Consider the following 21769-nt stretch of genomic DNA (forward strand, 5'->3'; position numbering starts at 1 on the left):
CGTATCAAAGAAAATGTAAGTATAATGGATTGGAAGCCATTTTTTATTTCCAGCGTTACCTTATAGGAATACTTGTTCAATCTAAAATATTTCTATTACAAAGATGAGTTTATATCACGCTACTGGACAAAGCCAATGCTCAAATACTTCAACTGTTTGTTGGTAATGTTAGTATAAGTAAAACAAACAAACAGGCAAGCCTACACAACTAAAAAAATAAATTATAAAATACAAAAACAATAAATTTCAGAAATATGTTCATTTTAATTCACACATAATACAAAATTTCATTACCTGAATTTAAAAAAAAAATATTTTGACTTATAAAATTCATTTTAGGTCATAACTTTTTTTGCACTTTTGTTTTCAACAAACAAGCTCTCTACAGATTATGTACATAGTCTTTATGTTATTTACTAAAAACAACAACAATACTACAAGAGCAAAGCAAAACTAACACATAGCATTCATTGAAACTCTAATACAATACAAGTTGTAACATAGGACATGAGCCAGCTCATATATACATTTAGAAAATATGAAAACAGCAGATTAAAAAAAACAACAGCATATAGTTCAGTGATTTCAAACATATGACTTAGTCTTTCTTTCATTTATACATGAGAATCCAATGTGAATATAAAAAATAAAAATTAAACCCATTTTTTTTTCTCCTGTATTTTGTTCAATATTTACACAACTTTGAAATTTCCTATAAACTATAAAACAAGCAAGGGGTTAGGTGGATGAGTGGTAAAACACTTGGCTTCCAAACAATGAGGTTTGGATTTGAATCCTGATCAAGACTAGGATTTTGAATTTTGGGATTTTTTAGGATGCTTCAGTGTCCCCCCAACTCGGGTTGGGGAAAAGTCAAGGCTGGTCATTGTGCTTGCCAAAAGATGATAACGATGGGCCATGGAGGACCTAAACATTTTTCTGCCTCACAAATCGCAAGTCCTGAAAGCTTCTTTACTATTATGTTTCTGTATAGGGACAATGTTGGTCTTTTAACACATGAAGTGCAAATACAAAACTTGAACTAGAAAAATCTTTGATGACAAAGCTGCCTCTTGCAACTGCCAACATTGCTTATGAAGCTCAAAGCAGGCCCGGCCTTGTATTATTGGAGGTCCTAGGTGAAGTGAAATTTGGGGCCCCAATAATAATATTGGGCACAGGTTTTGCTAGTTCTTCTCTTAAAAAAAAAATTGTTTTGAGTCTTCTATGAGGCCCCCACCAATTGAAGGCCCTAGGCTGGTGCCTAGTTTGCCTATGCCTGCTCAAAGTCACACCCCAAAATAAATAAATAAAATCTTTTTACAAAAACAGCAATGAAATCTAACATGTTTCCATTTCAAGCACAAATTTGGATTCTTTAAAGTTCTCTTTTTTTAAATGTGAACATTTATGACTTTCATCAGTGCATGCACACTATTCAATTTGAAAAGTTATTTTTTAAACTCTGAACAAGTTGCCTTAATTCAAGGATAATTTGTTTTAAATACAAAATAGATCTATCTCTTGACAGTTGATACCCTAGGTGTCTTTGTATAGCAAAAATGTTCCAAATAAAACCAAAATTAAAGGCAGTGTAAATGATGACACATCAGGAACATCTAAAGGTTGGATTTGAAAATAAATTTCTTTGAAAGTATTTCTAGCCAGAGTTAGAATTAATTTAACAGATATATACATTTTAAGGAAACCAAATTTTGACTAATTGTAGAAAAACTTTAGCCCAATAATTTTACCTTCAGTTTATAAAGTCAAAATTGCTTTAATTATAACATCCACATAGTGCAACTAGAAGTACATATTTTTCTTTAGCTGTAGAGTTGTTTCTTATGCAATGACAACAATGATTATAAAAGTCTATTACAAAATAAAATTTATGTGATTTTCCAGAATTGTTAAATGTACAAATGTTTGCTGAGAGACACAAACCTGGACTTCTGAAAATGCCATTTTTGATGTGCATAGTCAGATGCAGTTATGACATTAAAATCTTGATGATATTGTAGTAGGCTGTGTGTTTTGTCATTTTACTGAATAAAATTAGTATTTTTTTTTTATCATAAAAAAGGCATAGTAAAATGTACATCATCAAACTGGTAGCTACACTTTACTAATTTGAATAATAAATTGTTCTTCAGATTCTGAATCACAAGTCAGAAAATTGCCTGCAATATTTCAAACAAAATAAAGTTAGCTCTGTAACTTACTATACAGAATTTCCAGGCAGAACATTGACTTAATGTTGAAAACACATTAGTTTAATAATTCTATATTGACCTCTAGCAGAAAACACATTAGTCAAAACACAATAGTTCAACAATTCTATTTCTTCTTTCTTTTCTCTGTGGGCTGATTATCTTCTGGGAAGAGAGCAAATCTAATGAAAAGATAAGGAATCAAACTTGTAATTACTAGATGCCAGCTAAGAGACTATACTTTAAAAAAAAAAAGAGAGTGCTAAGTTGAAAGCCCAAGATTTAGGTCCTAATGGAGACAAGAGATTTAGCTCTTTTAGGAATAGAAGACATTCGTGAGTCAACTCTGTTCTAATTGGTACATAGGTAAGGGGCCAAAAAAAAGTTATTTGTTTTGTAACCTGTGGGGCCAGGAAGTGAAACATTTCTTCCTTCCAAAATAACAGATCTTTTGATTTTCTAAAATCTAATGATGAGCTATTCAATATTGATTCACTAATTTACAGGAGGTCTGTTGTGTAACCATGATCTTGAGTAAGAATCTCAGTGATCTAGGATATTTAAATTTTTTTTACAATGGAATTCACAACATCTAAAGGGAAGCCAGCTATATGCTGGGTAAAGTTCAGAGATCTTTGGGATGCTCCTGAGTCCACCCATCTCTGAAACCTGACATTCATTGGAGAAAGTAATGGAAGGTCATTGTGCCGGCCAATTAGCAATCATGTTAACTCTTGATTATAGAAACCGATGCGCTTTACATCATCTGCCCAAAATGGATCGCAAGGTTTGAAAAGAGAGAATGGGGCAGAAGTACAGATGGTTGGTCATAACGCTATCCTAAATAATTAGTCAATAATATAGCAAACATTTTTTAGTTTTCAAATCTACAGGTTTAAAAGTTCCAAATAAAGCTTTACTTTAGTTTAAAGTAAATGTCTTAAGAGAAAACAATGAGAACTTTTACATATTTGCATATATATATATTTGTATAAATGTATTCTATATATTTAGAGAATGCTTGGTCTAGTAAGTTAGTCTCAATGAAAGGATACTGTTTGGCATCTAGTTCCTGCCTGAGTATACCAGTCAACAAAAACTCTGCTTCCACTATTGGTATCCCACACTTGATGGCTGGCTGACACAACTTCTTATCCTCGGGACAAGAGATTACAACAGTTTTGTCAGCTACTTTGTTAGGCATGGACTTCAAGTACTGGAGGAGATACAAGGAAACATTTTGACATAATAATACATGCAATCAAGGAACATTTTTGTTTTCAGTATAATATACAAACCTTGAGTGTATCATCAGGAAATAGATTTTTTAGGTTGTTATATTAAAAAAAAGTGAAAAGCATCTTTGAAAGTAAAAACAACAACATTGAAGTTAAAAACATTAATTTTAATGAACGAGTCAAATCTCTTTATCCAAGTCATAACAAGGTCAGTAAAATGTCAGAATTCCTAAGTCCAGGGCATAGACAATATGGTTTAACATCTTCATCTTACTCAATTTTTATTGCATTTTGTCTTCGTTTGCAACCAGAGAAAAAATAATTGATTCATGTGACCATTGACTTTGAAAACATTTTTACAATAAAAAGACTGGACATTAATGTGATGAAGCAGTAACTAATTGGGGCCATTGAATTCCCAGGGCAGGTCAAGCTTAAGAAAATGGCAGTGGAGCTTATTTGAATTAGAAGAAGCAAATGATCTTCCTGCTGCATGGTAGAGTGATATCAAAAAGAAGAAAGAGACAAAGCAGGAAAAGAAAATATGAAGACATCAAAGAATAAAATTGCCTCCATTGGCTGAGATTGAAAGGAGGACAGTAAAAAGAAAAAAAGTATTTTGTCAGGTCAGCAGTTCACCAGTGATACCTAGGGTCGAACGGGGAAGGTGAGAAACCATTGTATAACACTGGTGTCCATTTTGAAGCCTCCCCATGATTGAGCCTTACTGTTTCTGCAATCCTTTCAAAACGAAATACATTTTTAATGACATTTAACTGATGTGCATGTGATGACTACAAGTTTAGAAAATTATTATATACTTTAAATTTTATAATTGCATTAAAAAAAATGATGGGTACAAAAAATGTAATGTGTTAAACTCACCGCTGCACCAGCACAAACAAGTATCTCTAGGGAAAGAGAAGAAATACAGAACTTACTTTCATGGCACACAAAATGTCATCATTAAGCGTAGTCAATAGAATTTTAAAAAAACTGAAACTTTTACTATACAAAGTCTGTTGATGCTCAAGTTACATACAAAAATAAGGTAGTGTCATCCTATATGGCAGGGTTAACATTGTAGTAAATTTATTTACCTTGCATTTGCTCTGGATTAGGTTTGACAGATTTAGTCACATGAATTTTATAACCTTTTAAGAGAGCCACGCTGGCAGCTTTTGTAATAGATGAAGATAAAGTAAATTTGTACTGTTTCTCCATTGCTGAATCAGACACAAGGAATTTATGACAATCTGGCCAAAAAAAAAAAAGGAAAAGAAATTAAAAAGAAAAGTCAACTTACACTTGATACAAAAGATATTACAATATTGTTTATATTAAGAGAAATTTCCAAATAATAAAAATATTATATAAATAGCATTTGTTTAGAATTATATATTATTAATGAACGATTAACTTAATTTAATATCATTGAGATTTGTTAAACTAATAAATCTTTATAATAAAAAAAAAAAAAGATTTACAGGGATAGGGTGGGGTTGGAGGAGGGAGACATGGCTACTGTGTGGTTAAGGGTTTGGCTTCCAAACCGAGGAGTCATACGTTTTTTTGAAATTCAGAATTATATGGGAGTAAAGGAGGTTGGTCTTTATACTAGCTATACTACAGCCTAGTTAATTCTCGGTAATAGCAACAGATAAACTTTACATCTTCTGCCTGAAGGAAGGCAAATATCAGAAAAGGAAGAAACTTACTTTTTTAAAAATCTTATTGAACCCACAAATGAAATGTACTTCTAGCAGCTCTATTATTTGTTTTTAAACATGTGTGGCGGCTGATAATAGATTCTTTATTTGCTATGAATTTTTACAAATTCTTATCATTCATTTTTGTTTTTGTTAAATAAGATTTGAAAAGCAATTTATAAATTTTGTTTAGGGTCATAATAATTTTTTTTTTTAGAAAATCACATTTTAAATTGAGTTTAAATTTTCCAAAAAATTCACATAATCAAAAATGGTTAAAATAGGTTGTCAATAAAAACTTTACCCAAGAAAGTCCCTGCTCGTTTGCTGTTTTCAAGCCAATGAGGTGACACTATAGGGATTCCTCTCGACAAGCCACTTAAGAATTTTACTGTTCTACGTACCTTGACACAGAAAAATAAAAAAGTAAGATGTTTGACATAGACAAAAAAATTAAATAAATAATTCTAACTAAAAAAAAAATAATTATGTAAATTAATAAGTTCTATTTAAAAAATATATATTTGTAATTCTATCAAACTAAATAAAATTAAAATAAATAAAGAATATCTAATTAAAAAAAAGAAATTATATAAATAATTCTATCAAACTGAAAAAAATAAATTTCACTGAAATGTTAAGTTGAGACAACAGATGTACCAACACATCCAACATTAACACTACATACTTTATCTGTGACTAAGTGAGTACAGTCTTGAATGGCCGTGGCTATCTCCCCTCCTAGGTCTTTAACAATCTGTAAAAAAAAGTCATTCTAAAGATGGGCAAGAGCAATGTCTGGGTTAGAGTTCGTTGGATGCAGAATTGTACAGGTACAAATATCTCCAATGGTATGGTTTACATATTTGTTTATTGTACATATCTCAAGAACTAATTTTATAACGAGGTAAATATGAAAGTTTCAGGAGGCTAGCAAATTAACAAAAGATTTTAGGACAATCCTTAGTCCAGCTCTGACATCTCTTGTGAAGAGTTCAGGAAACTGGTTCATACACTTCTGCTGAAGTAACTACAGAACAGGTCAACTCATTTTACCTGTGTGAAGTACTTTAAAGTTTTAAAAGGGAAACTTTTTCAGTGGCATATGCAATAATTACAGAGATTTTGTAACCTTTACAAAAAAAAGTAGTTATTAATTAAAAGCATTAATTATAGTTTACTAGCAGTGTCTACTTTCAAGCTAAAAGTTTTGATTTATTTCCATGGATATCTGAGATTTTTTTTGTTCAGGACTTGTTAACATTTTTGACTACACCAGCTCTTAGTAATTGATATCTAATGTAGAGAAGAAAGGAATTTAGTCTTTGAAATGGTCTCACATACTTAGCAAATTGATGAAATCCTGTCAAACATTTTGTTACAGGCTTCAAAAGAAAACTCGACACCAGGTCTTGAAAAAAGAAAATGTTGAAAGGTCAAGAAAGAATGAAGACTTTTATAAGATCAGTATTAAGTTGAAAGGGAGGATCTCCAGCTATAATGGTATTTCACTCTATTATTAATTATGATATAACCTGGCTTCAACATTTGCCACAAGTACTTAGTAGAAATACAAAAGACAGGTGTCAAAATTAGTAATGCAAAAATGAATGATGCATACATGTTACATATATAATAAATAGCAGCAGTGAAATACAATATTTTTAAATGAGAGTATATGCTGAATCAAATGATGAAATGTGTTTCTATAATTAAAAGATATTATAGTCTAATGCTTCCACAATAAATGTTAAAAATATACATATTGAATATAACTGAATTATGTACGCATATAATTGTAACATGTATGCATAAGTAAAAATACGAAGTTTAAAGGGAAAAAGAAATCTGCTTTTTAATATTTTAGAAATGGTCAATTTGTTGATATTTATGTATATTTTTCATTCAAATTTTATAAGTATTACATTTTTTTTAAAATCACATTTTTGTTACTCAAAAAATGTTCAATGTATTTTTCAACCAAATTATACTTTATACAATAAAACAAAAATGATTAAAAAAAAAACAAACCTTTTCTCCAGGTTCATCAACAAGACCTGTAAACATGACCTTTGGCTTTGGGCACAGCGATGACTTTCGCAAGGATGGGCTGAAGGAGGTAGTTTTTTCTTCAGTTGAGCTTTGGGATGATGGCGGAGTAACCTTTTTAGAAGAGCCAGAAGTAGCCTAGGGAATATAACAAAATGTTTAGATTAGGTTTGAACACCTTTTCAACCAGATGGCAACAACAATAAACATTTCCACGTAAACAACAAACAGAAACTATTTTGGATCATTGAGAAGTTTTCAAGACAACAAAAAAAAAAAAGGACTGCTCAAAAATATAAAAGAACTTCCTGAAAAATATCAGAGATAGGACTATGGCTGTAGCCTCCAGTGCATATTAAATTGTAAAAAGTTACTTTAAAATGATGCTCTCCTCAGAATGTAATTATTGATATTTTGTAAAGAATGTGCTCGTTGGTGTAATATAGGAAAGCAGACGAATAAAATATTCTTACCTTCTTATTGGCCTTAGATGCTGCTTCACCATTCTTACTGAAATGTCCATCAGCCTGTTGGTCAACATCACTTGTGGACTGTGCTGGTACAATTTCAGACTTTCTGGTCCTCCTTTTAGTTCCTTGGTCACTGGACTGAGAACCAGTCTCCTGGACACTTGACTGGACAGCTGTTGAGCTCCGGGCCGACGTCCTTTTTGATTTTTGTGTGTCTGATGCTGGGGTGTTTAAGGGAGTGACTTCTGTTGTTTCCATGTCAACAACAGCAGCACCATCAGAGTTGGAACCCTCAGCAAGCTCCACACTCTCTACCTTTTTCTTGTTCGGCTCTTTATTTTTCTTCGGAGCCCTTTTTGATGATTGTTTTAATTTGTGTTCCTCTGTTGATGTGTTGGTACCTTTTGTACTTTCACCTTGCTCCCTATCATTACCACTGGAATCTGCTTCAGATACGGCAATCTCCACCTCATTCTTAGTTTTGCTTGTTCTTACAGTTTTCTTCTGAGCCCTTGATTCTTGCTGGTTGGGTTTTTGTCTGTCTGATGAGTTGTTTGAATGAGTAGCCTCCCTTGTATTTCTACCAATTTGACCTCCCTTGCTGCTGGACTCTGCTGCAACATTTTTGTTATTCCCTGCCTCATCAGTGCTCTTAATTGTCTCTTTGGTTTTCTTCTGGGCTCGTGTTGAAGATTTAACAGCAGCTGGAACATTGTTAGCTGTATCGCTGTGAGATTTAGATTGTCTTCTTGAAGCTCTTCCTCGTACCCTTTTTGTGCTGGCTTCCTCGACAGATTCCTCAGAATTCGTAGGTGAAGTGCTGGCAATGTCGCCGGACTCTAGTGAGTTTGTAATCTTTAAGTTTTCTGTCTCAGGCTTGGCATTAACATTATTACATTGCTCAACTAAGTCCTCAGAGTTTTGATGTGCAGCGCTTGCAGACTCTACATTCAGAGTTTTTTTTAGACTGTTTAATGTTTCAACTACTTCATTAAAAGATTCGGTTGGAGTGCTAGCAGCCTGAAGTGAATTATCCTGGTTTTTATTGGAGGTGCTAGACGTCTCAACAAAATCATTCGATTTTTTATCAGTGTTTATTGGTTCTGGCTCTGGTTGAGTTTTTATGGAACCATTGCTAGTAGAGTTGTTTAAGTCAACATCAGATGGTTGTACTTTGATCAGTGAACTTCTGACAGCTCGAGCAGATTTGCGTCCAATTGATTTTATCGAGTTAGACCCGTCCAAAGAGTTTTCTTCAGAATTAGACTTTCTGACTTTTGACTGAACAGTTTCAAAATCTTTCAGGTAAGCTGGATGAGTAGAGACTCTCTTTCTCCTAGTGCTGACAGGTGTTGCTTCATCTGTAGAAGAGCTAGCCACATTTACATTTGAGTGTAAGTCTTTGTTTCCCACATCAGAATTATGCTCTTCGCTAGCAGCTTCAGTGACCTTGACATTCTTTTGTTTGACTAATGTGTTTTCGCCTGTTAAACATGAATTATTCATAATGTCTTCAGCTGAAGTCTCAGTTACCACCGAAGCTGAGCCCCCAGGCTGAGATTTTCTTGACCTGCGTCTGCCAATTTGTGTTTCCTGGGCTGGGTTTATTTCAGTTTCTTGTACCACAGAAACAAGTTTTTTTTCTGGTGGGTTTTTGGTACTGGGCCTACCTCTTCTCCTTTTCACAGCAGGAGAGTTTTCAGGTTGAAGTGGTGCCACGTCTGGAACTGATTCTGGCAATTCATTTTGCAATGAACCAAACTCATTTTTGCTAGTTGCTTTCATATCACCCACTGGATGAATGTCTATCTTCTCCTCTGCAACTTGGCTTATAATTTCTGATGTGATTATGAGAGTTTGTTCAGAGCTCCTCTTTTCAGATGGTGAACCTACTCATTTGAAAGTAAGAGTTCTCTTTTACTTTGTTATATCATTTACTAAGTATATCTTGTTATATCATTTACTAAGTATATCTTGTTATATCATTTACTAAGTATATCTTACAAAACAATTAGTACAAAAAAAAAATGTTTTAATTAATTGTATTGGATAAAAAACAACAACACTTTAACACCATGATGAGGATCTATATATTATGTCTACAATGATTGACAGGATTAAGTACATAAAAAAAAACATACATAATTATGAAAATTCATATTAAAAGTAGATACCTGAATTAGAATTAACATCATGACCTTTAACAGCCAATGCCTGTGGAGGAAATCAAGTTTTAATGTTATAAAAACTTATCTCTATTTACTCAAGTAATTAACAATAATTTTTTTTTTCTTAAATGTTAGTTTGAACTAGTAATAAAATATCCATGCAAATAAATTTGTAACACTTTTTTTTACTAACATATAAAAACAATTATTTACAATTTAAATCATATGCGTTTCAGTCCATTAGCTCTTCAAATATTTTTTTTTAAATATTAATAACCCAGATTATTAAATTACTCCAGATCAGTAGTACAATTAACTGCATTAATTATTAAATTACTCCAGATCAGTAGTACAATTAACTGCATTAACCATTTTGACAATTAAAATTTAACAATCCAAAAATGTGAACAGCATAAACAAGCAAACTTTTGAAGTACTTACATCCTCAGTGAAAGCCACACGTTTGGGAGTAGGTGAATGACGAGGGCTTCTCTTGGTGGCCAGTGCAGACTTGTGTGGGGATTTAGCAAGGGAACTCACTGGGGGATCACTTACTTCTTCTGTAGACTTGACTGGAGATTCACAGATTGTGTCTTGCAAGTTTTCATTTTGCTATTTGGTGAGCATTAAAAAAATAAATACTTTAATTTGGTACTGGAGTTTGAGTACAGAGACTCTCACTATATCCAAATGTCACAGTGAGACTTCTTACTATTTACAGAAGTAAAATGTAAATATTGATGTAGCTTTCACCACATTAGTCACTCAGGACAGAGAATGCACTTTGAACCCTCTTCTCCCATCAAACCCACAATACATTAAATATGACAGTAATATGGTACTCTAAAAACTAGGACCCAAGAAACGGTACTAAAAACATGATTTTATATTGACATTCATATAAAAACTACTCTGAGCTTTTTCATGGGCATGACATGGCTATAAGTTATCACTTAAAGAGGGAATAAAAAAGTAACAACATAACTTCAAAACAATCCAAATGAGAATCGTTAAATTATTAAGAAAAAAAAAAATTAAATAAAGTACAAACCTCTTTAGTGTTAAATAACTTGGTACCATCTTAAAAGAAAACAAAACAAAACAAAAATTATTTTAGTTATACAGAATATTTCATTTACATATACACTTAAATACCTTGCTATAAATTTGTGTGCAGAAGAGTTAATTTAAAATATATCAACCAAAATTTACGGAAAGAAACCAGAGCATGCATTTTCTTTTAACACTTTCTTATTAACAATTATAACGCAATTTTTAACATGCAGTTGCTAAGAATTACATTCATTTCATAGTATCTGAGAGGAGGACGTGAAACCAAAATAAAATGGTGAAGAATAAAAATCAGGCGTTTTATGTTTAGTAAATTATTCTAAATTATTTTGTCTATGTGCTGCTGAGTTTTCAAGAACACCTTTTATGGTCATTCTCCAGGATTTCTCAAAAAAATATTTTAGAGTTCTTCCCATCCACACTTTTTAACCTTTGAAACAATTCCATATGGCAGCAAATGGAAATCTAAAATTACTACAATGTGATAGCCACATAGCCCCAGTGTGACTTTATTCATAACATAAATTATCCCTGTCCACAAGTTGCTAATACAAACTGCAGCAATGGTGTAATACAACTTAATTACCTTCATTGTTATTGTCATCATCCAATTGTAAAGTTGTGTTGTCCCCTGCAGATTCATCACTGAGCTAGAAAATAGGTAATTAAAGATAAATTAATAATGGGGAAGACTGGGAGTTTGAATTTGTGGATGTTTTAGGACACCTTTTAGTCCACCTAACTCTAATGGATATCTGACATATGCTGAGGTAAAGGCAGTTGATCATTGTGCTGGTCACATGGCAACCTAGTTAACCGTCCATTAGTTAGTAGTAGTGGCAAAAAGTAAAAAATGAAATTTAATTATTTAAAACTCTTTGTTACCTGATTGTCCTGACACACAATGTCTGTCTTGAGAACTGATTCTGCCTCTACATCTGAATCATCATACGAGTTATCTTCTTCTACTGCTTCCTCAATGTCCCTTAATTTAAAGTAAAAATTCAGGAGAATGTTAAAACAAAATTTAAGACTTGTAATTTTTTTTACACTAATTCTCATGGCTAGAAATTAAAAGTCCATTTCAAAAGGCAGTAACAAAGATTCCCCTCCACAAAAAAACAAATAAACAAGGCCATAAAAAAAGAGCCTCAGAAGATGTCATATAAATTGTACAACTATCAACATGGATATGTCTTCAGTCCGAGTCTTCAATGATGAATATGTAAACATTCAACTCAAATTAGAATAATTCACAAATAAAAATGTATCTACATTGGTGAATTTCTAGGGATGAAAAACAATCCTAATGCCCTGTAGGATATAAAACAAAACTTATCATCATTATCTATATTAACTTTGCTAGATAAAATTTAAATCTTAATTTGAACATATAGATGGCTGCCTGGTTGTGTGGTATACTCTATGGTTGGTCCTTTCAATGGTCCTGGGTTCAAACCCTGCCTGCTGCCACCCCCCCCCATCACCCTCCAGGAGATATATGCTAGGATGTGATAGTCTTAAGAATCTCAAGGGACATCCAAAACATGTAAAACCAAAAATATAAATAGCATTTACTAATAATTTTTTTTTAATGTCCATTTGTTGTCAATGAGAGTAAAAGATGAAAAAATAATTATAAACTCACTGTTTATCTTGGTGACTTTCTCTCTCATTTACTTCTGCTAGATTTTCATCATTTTCAATCATGTCATACTTCTGTGTCTCATCCAAGGCAGACTCTTCTGCAGGACTTGAGTCACAGCCCAAGGCGTAAGCCTGAGTCAACTCTTCTGTCCCAAATTCTTCATCTCCGCTTTCATTTTCTGTAGACTTATCACACTCTTGGGTTTCATCCATCACAGTGAAAGGTTGTGAGGACCCATCGGCTTTCAAATCAGCCTGTTGTTGTTTTTCTGCAATCCCTCTAAAGTCCTGAGTGTCATCCATCAAAGTGATTCGCGACTCACCATCAGGATTCAAATCATCTGCTTGTCTATCTTCTGAGGCTTCACTGAAATCTTCAGTGTCATCCCCAAGCTGGGAACCACTAATGGGTTTCAAATCGCTGGACTGTATTTTTTCAGCAGCTCCTCTAAAGTCCTGTGTAGCTTCCATCAACGAAGTTTGTAGCATCTGAGTTGTTGCCTCATTGCTGAAATCTTCATCCATCATGGTAAGACACTCTTTCTGTTTTCTTTGAGAGCCTCTGTTCTGCTTAGCCCCTCGAGGTCTTCCTCTTCTTCCAGGTGACATTCTTAACATTTTCGCTGAAACTTCATGTGTCTCTGTTGTTAAATTGTCTACCAGCACCAAAGTACTGTCTACAAGGGTTTCATCAGTCTTATTCTGTGTTTTTCTTTTCCTCAACCTTTTATTACTGGTAGTACTTGACTCAGAGCTGGGGGATGTGTCTGCGCTGTCTACCATCTTAGGAACCTTGAGTGTTTCACTGTCTACAGACTCAACACTGGAGCCATCTTTCGCAAACTGTGAACCAGCTCTTTGGTTTGTTGTCACTGTTGTATCACATGCCAGAGTGGACACAGAGAATAAGCTTGGATTAACATCCTCTCGTCTACCCCTGTCATCCTCAAAGTTTATATCTGTAAGATCACACACACAATTACCATTAATACCTTAATACTGAACAGTTTTGTTGTTAACCAATACATAAGACTTAAAAATCAAAATGAAATAAATTAATTCCTTTTAACTGTATTCAGTATTATTTCCCAAAGTGACATTCAAGTGAAGAAATAAAGAACTACATGCACAAGTGTTTTAAATATTTTACAAGTGGAATGAAACGCATGTTTATTACCTCCACTGTCAGAAGTTTTGGTTTCAGATTTTTCTTCTGATGAGTTATTCAACTGTAAAGTATGAAAAATTATTTTTTAATAAGCAATCTCTTATTTAAATTTCCATATCTCAGGAACTGTCAAACTTTCTCATAGTTTTCAAGTTTCAAATCTAGAATTGTATAAATAACTTTCTACAAACCTAAAAATTACCCATGGGTGCCATTGTCTCATTTAGCAGTAAGGAGTGACTAACAAGCTACACTAGATTCAGAAGCTAGGACTAAACTTTAACAGACAAAAAAGAATTACAAAAGGAAGTTTGAATAACAACGAGTTACCTTGGTATCTTCTTTCTGTTGTAGAGGAAATGTCTCTGATAAATTGGAATCTTCATCTTTAGAAATAAAATTAACATGACAGCTGTTAATATCTTTTATTCAGAATTCATTGGTAAAATACATTTTCAAACTTTTTCAAAAATGTTTCTGAGAAATATAGACATAGAGAATGTAAAAAAATGAAGTGTTGCACATTTTTTAGTTTTTTTTTCAAAAGCAATAAACAAATTTTTAAAATGAAAAAAAAAAAAATTGGGGGGGGGGGGGGGGGGGGGGGGGGGGGGGGGGGTTTACGATTTCAAATATTAATTTATCATACAATAAAAATTCATACAAATTCCTAAAAAATGTTTGTAAAAGAAGCTACACAGAAACTCAATTTAAGCCTTATGGCACAGCTTCAATTAAAATATTACCATCACTGTTTTGGCCCTTGGCGACAACATTGGGATATCTTTGTGTGGCACCATAATATACGTCCTGATCATTGCTGTCATGATCTGAAATATATAAATAAGTAACATTCTCAGTTCTTTGATAGATACTAAAATCATGTGGTATGTCCTTCAGACTAGCAGCATGTAGATGTTCAAACCCTGGCCACTGCCATCCCCAACCATTTTGCAGATTTGGGCTACGAAATAATAACAGATGACCTAGATAGAAGATATAAAGTGAAAGAATCATGAGTAGTGTCTATAATACCATTTCACATTGCCAAGAATAAAGAAAGAGAGTGAAAGCTCCTAACAAACACTTATATCCAATGTATTTACCACTGTCTTCACACAGTACTGTCTCCTCTATTCTCAGCTTGATTCTGTCTAGCTCGGGCTCGGGTTCACTCTCTGAATCAGACACTCTCAGAGTATGCACCACTAATGAGAGATACAAAATTATTGTCAGCAAAAAAAAAATAAAAAATTTCAGTTTGATATAAAAATTATGTATCATAAAAACTATATTTTAAGTGTACAATAACTCAAACCAAACCAATAAATATAAGTAGGATTTGAAAAAGAAAGAATAATATAATTTACCTGACTTTTTCTCCGCCTCTGGTGTGTTTGCTACCAACACATCTAGAGTATAATGAAAAAAATAAGAACATCTAAATTTTAGAGATCTATTTATGATTAACAAGTTAATGTGAAGTACATTACTATTCATTCACATTTGGGTGATTATCTTAAAACATCCAGACACAGAAATCTACTTCAATTCCCTTAATGATAAAACTTTTAAATTAAATTTATTACAAATGCACTTAAAATGTAAAAGACTTGATATGTATAAAACAATTTTAACATTGATCCCAATTACATGTTTTGTTTTGTTTTTGTCTGATTCCTTACATATTTTTACTTACCTGAATGATCCAGAGATTTTGCTGGAGATTCCTACATGAAAGGAAAATGGTTGATTTCTCTTTAATATTTATTACAAAAATAATTATAATAAAAAAATAAATAAGATGTAAATCGACTAAGTTGATAATTCTTTACATGTTCATAATAAAGCTTTAAAGAATTCAAAATAAAGAAAAACAAACAACATATGTTAGTAAACAAGTTCATAGCATTCTAAATAATTACATTTATGTATGACTTAACTTAAGCCAACAACACTGCTAGAGAGGCCTTAGATCCCAGGGCACTAGACACAGAGGACGACTACAATAGATATGGCAATACAGTGTACTAGATTTGCTGAGAAGACAGGAAAGAGCTGGGAAGTCATTAAAAGACTAGCTAGAGACAGAGGAGAGTGGCATGGTTTTTACTGAGGCCCTATGTTCCATGAGGAACACAAAGGAAAGATGATGATATTTATTTATAAAGTTAAGAGTAAAGGAAAAAAAAACTTATATTTAGTAAAATATCCTAGTAGCCTAATTACCTCACTGGGCAACAGATAAATACATTTGACGTCTGCAAAATAAATCTCATCTTGATCTTTGAGTTCATAGCGTACATCAGGAAGTAAAAGGAGCTGCACACAAAAACAAATGTTTACATACAATTAATTTAAGTTGACACCAATTTAGGAGGACTGCTCAGTGTTAAAAATGTAGCTGTTTATGAAAGAGTTATGTCCCTTTATTGTGTATTCCTATTGCAAGTACCAGTAAAACAGAGATTTAAATACTGTTAAAAATAATAGTAATAATAAAAGAGAAACTAAAATTACATTCAGTTAAAAAAAAACAACACTTAAAATGATATTTCAAATAATCAATCTAACTAATTAATACATTTATGCTTTGAGTAGAGATTTACATTAAAACTAATAGAAAGAGAAAATAGACTCCAGCCATAACAATTTAAGCAAGAAGATAATCAAAACGTTCTTGTTTTGTGCCATATCTTACCTTTCCTCTCCGAGTTTTGTTTCTGCTTCTTTTATCAAAAATCATGTGAGTGTCATTAACTATTTGAATGCAAGCATGTTCCTTGGACAGTGACTAAATGTAGAGGGTACAGGAAACAAATTTCATAGTTTTGTAAACAGAGTTAGCAGAAAATAATCTGTCAATGACTTGAATTAACTGAATTTACTATGAAATAGTTACAAAAATACAATATATACATTTATAGCAGTGTCATTAGTTACCTTGGATGATATACAAATATGGCATGTGTCTGAACTCCTTCCAATTATGTTGTCTCCTGGAGGAGGAGTAACAACAATAGTTTAGTTGAACTTATGTTAAGTTATAAAATTATTATTAAATACAAACAAAAAATGCATAATCATAAACCTCAGATGTACAAAAAATGGATACCTTCATAAAGAGGGTAGCTGGTTTCCTGAAGTCCACACTGAAGTACAACTTTCAAGAAGGAAACCTAATTATGGGATTGAACAAACAAAAGTTCAATTTTATTTTTTTTAAATTACAATAATAAGACTAAGACTGCTTTATTGATCCTTACGGAAATTTGTTGTGATTACATGGACTCTTTTCTCATATAAAGACAACACAACAGAAAAATACACATAAATACAACAGACAACATAAAGAGTTCATTCAGCGACTACACACAGGTATCTTGGTGCATTTCATGTTCCCTGATCAATGAGTGGCGGTGATAGAGTCTGACCGAGTGAGGTACGAACGAGTTTTTGTACCGCTCCATTCTTGTTTGATCGACAGCAGTCGCCCACTTCGCGACGACCTGACGTAGTTCTGATGGAGCGGGTGGCTGTTGTCTTCCAAGATTTTTTCGATTTTTCTTAGGCACGTTTGTTCAAAAAGTTCAAGTGTAATTAGCTAAGCACATTGTATACCAATACAAAAATGTGATATAGTCTATTTCATCAGTTGTATTCAGAAAAGATATTTAGTAAATTATAAAGTTTGATTTCAAGGTAAGAATATAAATGTAGCATGTATGATGTTGAGAGCACTTGAGTTTAAGTTGAAGGATATGATAATCTGAGTTATCTTGAAAACAAAGCTGTCCCATTCTGGAAATAAAATGATGGTAAATGTATGGATCTTTCATCTTTACTTTATAACTATATTACAATGCAGCATTAGCTGCAGCATTAGCTGCATTTCTCAAACTTCAAATATGGGGCTACAGTGCTCTCCCAGGTCTCCAGCTGGCTAAGGGGGATGCAAACCAACAATTTTTTAAGTCTAGGGGGTGTAGAGATGCACTTTAGGAGACTGCTAGTGAATGTGCAATTATGACGACATTAATTCAAAGCGAGATTTTAATGTAGATATAGATAAACCGACAGTTGAGGTTAGGCTTTCAAAGAAGCAGCATCTTTTATTATAGTGACTGATTAAATATTTGTATTCTAAATAGACCTGTTCATTCAATTTATTGTAAGTGTATTGATCTGTACATCTATTGATACGAACTCAAGAGTAATACAAAGTGTACAGAAACATGCAACCAATCTTCTGATCAATACAAATTGTACAGAAACAAATTTAGACACCTTTTACAAGGGGGATTCAATGGAATAGGTTGGAGAAACACTATAATGTTTCTGAGAGTCTTAGGTTCTCTTCATGGGTATTGTCACAGTCTCGCTTGACATTAAATGCTATTTGTTCACCTTGGGTCAAGAAGGTGAAAAGCACGAGAAACTTCTGCGATAGAAAGAGAGGAAGTGAGAATGACTTAATTCATTTTAGTTAGTAGCAGTCGTCTTTGGGACTTGAGACAGTACACATATTTTAGTAGCAGTAGCTGTATTAGAAGCTGTATACATGTTTTGTTACACCTATTCTAGAGGACTTATGATATTTTGTGCCCGCTGAGATGCGGATGTAAATGTACTTATTTTGGATTATGCACATTACGTTTGTATAACTACCAATAAAGATATCACGCCATTTTTCATTTAACCAGTGATTCGTAATTGAATGCTTGAAGTTGCAGCATATTGTTCTCTATTTAATAAAAGTTATTTGTCTGCTGAAGTTGGACTCAAGTCAGTGTATACTAGTTATGTTTGTAACATACTAATTGTAGCTCTAGGACACACAAACTCAGCATTCTACACTTTTGAAGGCCAGTAAAGCCCTTAAACATATGTAACATTATCCACAGAGAAGAATCAAATCTGTTGGCTATTGAGCTGGTCAGTTACAACACCTATTTGTAAAAGATAAGTAAACAAGACAGAGGAGAGAATTCACTATGGCAGATGATAGCATCATCAACATGATTAATACCTATGTAATTAAAGAGAATATTATGTAGGTTAAACAGCACAATATGAAGTTGATTCACTGGGAGCTGCAAATTAATGTTAAGCAAACTCAGAAAAAAAAAATGTTTACTAGAGTTTGCAAGAAGCAAGGCCTACATCTAATAGTACGAGCACTGGTCTAGACACTAGACTAAGCCTATGTAGAGCTAAAAAATATTTAGAAGTTTTACAAGTTCCATAAAATTCAATACAATGTCTAAGTTTTACATTTAAATGTGATGTTTTACTCACTGGTTTTTTGGTGCCTCCATCTTCAACGTCAGACTCTAGCTCGTCAGTTAAGTCATCGTCATCATCAAATGGAAGCTGAATAGCTTGTGTCTGGTCTAAGTCAGAACTATCCATGTCTACTTTTTTGTTTCTAATATAAAATAATTAGAGACAATTATAGAATTACCTTCTAAATCAGAATGAAAAACCATAAAACTATTCATTAATATTATGTGCAAAAACTATGTTTAATAGTAATACTACTTATATACTGTAAATGTAGCACCAGGGAAAAGTTTTAAGTAAACAATGCAATAGTTAAGCAGGCAAGTAACATTAAAGTTACTAAGTTACTACTGTACTAAGAATCAAAGTTACTAGGCAAAAGAAAAAAAAAACAAGCAAAGTACACAAAAATACTTTTTAAACAAAACGTATAGCTTATATAATATAATATTAAGTATAGCTGTATCAATTAGTTTGGATCAGTCATGTAATTAAATTTGTAATAACGCTAGACTAACAATAATAAATCTCTGCGATTAGAAATATTTTTATCAATTTTTTTTGTTTAGCGCTAATTCATGCTTTTAGCTTTCTCAATACACTTTGATCACATCACTTGTTTGGACCAGTTGGAAAATGGATATATTAAATATATGTATATATTATAATTATAATGTTATGGTGATATGGCCAATATGGGGGAGAAAGAAGGGGGTATCTGGCTAATCTGGATTCTGGGTGATCACTTTTTAAATGTAGTCATTTATTATATAATGTAAATATATTTAAAACATGTTTTATTATAAAATTATTATTTACCTGGACTCTAGTCACACTGTAGACTAGTGTCTTTAGACTAACTTTAGTGTCTTTAGAGTTAAATTTAGAGTCTTAGTAGACTCTAGAGTCTAGACTAAGACTAGATTGTCACTAGATGATACACATATTCTTCTTCTTCTTCTTCTAGCCAGCTTTATTGCTGCTGAGCTGTGAGCTCTTTTGCAGACTGTGCCAAGGAAAAAAAGTGTGCTGTTTTCTTCAGTTGTTCAGCACTGCCGTACAGGGTGTTGGTTATGTTGGGCTGTAGTGGAAGTAGGGTCTGCCTAAGGTGGATTAGGGAGGGGCATTCAAAGAGGATATGGTTTACGGTTTCAGAGGGGTGGGTGCAGTGTCTGCAAAGGGGTAGTTGTGTGGAGTTTATTTTGTTCAGGTGGTAATTTAATAGTGGTGTGTGTCCTGTTCTTAGTTGGAAGATTGTAGATTGTTCTTTGCGGGGGAGGAAGTTAATACTGTCCAGTTTGTTAGGCGTAGTCATTTCTCTGTACATGGCTCTGCCTGTGTTTCCTGATGCCCATTGGTTGAGCCACTCCTCTTTGTGATTGTTGACTAACATTGACCTTAGGGTGAGGTAGTTAACAGGTCTATCTGGTTGTTCCATAGTTGAACCTGCCTTTGATAGCTTATCTGCCTTTTCATTTCCCATGATGCCAATGTGTCCAGGGATCCACTGTAGTGTAATATTGATATTTAATTTTGATATCATCTGGTGGATTATCACACTGAGTGTTGTCAACTCTCTTGGGCTGTTTGAGGTGCTGCTGTTAAGTGCTTCCAGAGTAGATTGGGAGTCTGTAAAGACAACAATATCTGATGGTGGTTGCACTCCTTCATATAATTTGTTTTCTACTGTCTGGAGTGCTATGGTAATTGCCTCAATTTCGGCTTGGAAGTTTGAGCAGTAATCACCACAGGGTGCGCTTATCTCAAAGTGTTTATTTTTAGGGAAGACCAGGAAGGCACCAAGACCAGCATTGATGGTAGCTTTGAAAGCCGATCCGTCTGTATAAATATGGATAGCTGTTTTTGGATAGCTTTCGATTGTTTCAAGCGTGCCTACTTTGAGCTCCAGTGGATTTGATTCTTTTGTTAAGGTGTTATTTAGTAAATGTGTTTTGATGGTTGGTTGTTTGTAGTTTAGTCCGGGTGTAATGATACACATATAAATAATGACTAATAAGTCACTACTAGTCATCATAATAATGTGAATAATATAAATATTGGGTATACCAAATATTGATAGAAAGTGACAAAAAAGTCCCAATCTAGACCTAGACTCTAGATCTAGTTAGTAGATATATAATTAATAATTATAATATTATAAATTATAATTATACTGTCTATACGACTATAATTTAGTATAATAAAACTATAATACTAATATTTACCCTAATTCTAATATTAATACTCAATAATATTAATAAAAAGATTTACTGTAGTACTGTAGTCAGTGTTAGTAAGTGTTAGTTAGTGTGACTAGATCTGATCTAGTACTGAGTAAGTCAAGCAAGTGAGTTAGTGAGTAGTACTAGACTTACTAAGAAGTAAGTTTAAGTTACTAGACACTCAGTGTCACTCACAGTAGACTGAGTAGACTCAACAAGAGTTAAGAGTTAGAGTACTCAAGACTCAGACTCAGAAGAGTACTCTGACTCAGACTGTCACTGTGTGACTGTGATGTAGACTACCAGTCTCTACCACTACTACTACTAGTTAAATAGATCTAGATTTTTAGATCTATAATGATAATGAATAATAATTAAGGTATAATTAAATATTAACTATTAGTAGATCTAGATCTACATTCTATGTAATCAATCTATAAGAATCTAGAAAACCTACCTAGTCTACAGTGTTTACTGTTGTATTGCCGCGCTTTCGATTAGAGTTATCCCTACCAACGTATAATCTCGCTG

At 33.1% G+C, this 21769-nt stretch overlaps 1 protein-coding gene across 1 annotated transcript; it reads right to left on the reverse strand.

Annotated features, from left to right (window-relative positions):
- Positions 1–250: 250 nt before the first annotated feature.
- Positions 251–21741, reverse strand: LOC106063022 (mediator of DNA damage checkpoint protein 1-like). The gene is made up of 26 exons (XM_013221333.2): positions 21696–21741; positions 19032–19161; positions 16849–16912; positions 16677–16732; positions 16435–16527; positions 15963–16055; positions 15433–15463; positions 15104–15145; positions 14840–14941; positions 14480–14563; positions 14064–14119; positions 13743–13794; positions 12567–13524; positions 11804–11903; positions 11505–11568; positions 10899–10927; positions 10289–10459; positions 9854–9893; positions 7683–9568; positions 7192–7347; positions 5849–5917; positions 5465–5564; positions 4552–4707; positions 4337–4362; positions 3269–3429; positions 251–2395 (listed from the first exon to the last, which is right to left on the reverse strand). Exons 2-26 carry the CDS (start codon positions 19143–19145, stop codon positions 2341–2343), a joined length of 4758 nt encoding a protein of 1585 aa, XP_013076787.2. The 5' UTR covers positions 19146–19161; positions 21696–21741; the 3' UTR covers positions 251–2340.
- Between the last annotated feature and the right edge of the window lie 28 nt (positions 21742–21769).

Source organism: Biomphalaria glabrata, chromosome 5 (assembly GCF_947242115.1).
Source record: "Biomphalaria glabrata chromosome 5, xgBioGlab47.1, whole genome shotgun sequence".
NCBI lineage: Eukaryota > Metazoa > Mollusca > Gastropoda > Planorbidae > Biomphalaria > Biomphalaria glabrata.

Bases quoted from the DNA above. Each gene is read 5' to 3' on its own strand.
- LOC106063022 (XM_013221333.2), bottom strand. From the start codon at position 19,145: ATGGATAGTTCTGACTTAGACCAGACACAAGCTATTCAGCTTCCATTT. The intron at 15,464-15,962 runs GTAATTAGGCTA...CCTTTCATGTAG, and splicing joins TTTATCTGTTGCCCAGTGAG to GAATCTCCAGCAAAATCTCT. The intron at 14,942-15,103 runs GTAAATTATATT...ATCTCTCATTAG, and splicing joins AGAGGCGGAGAAAAAGTCAG to TGGTGCATACTCTGAGAGTG.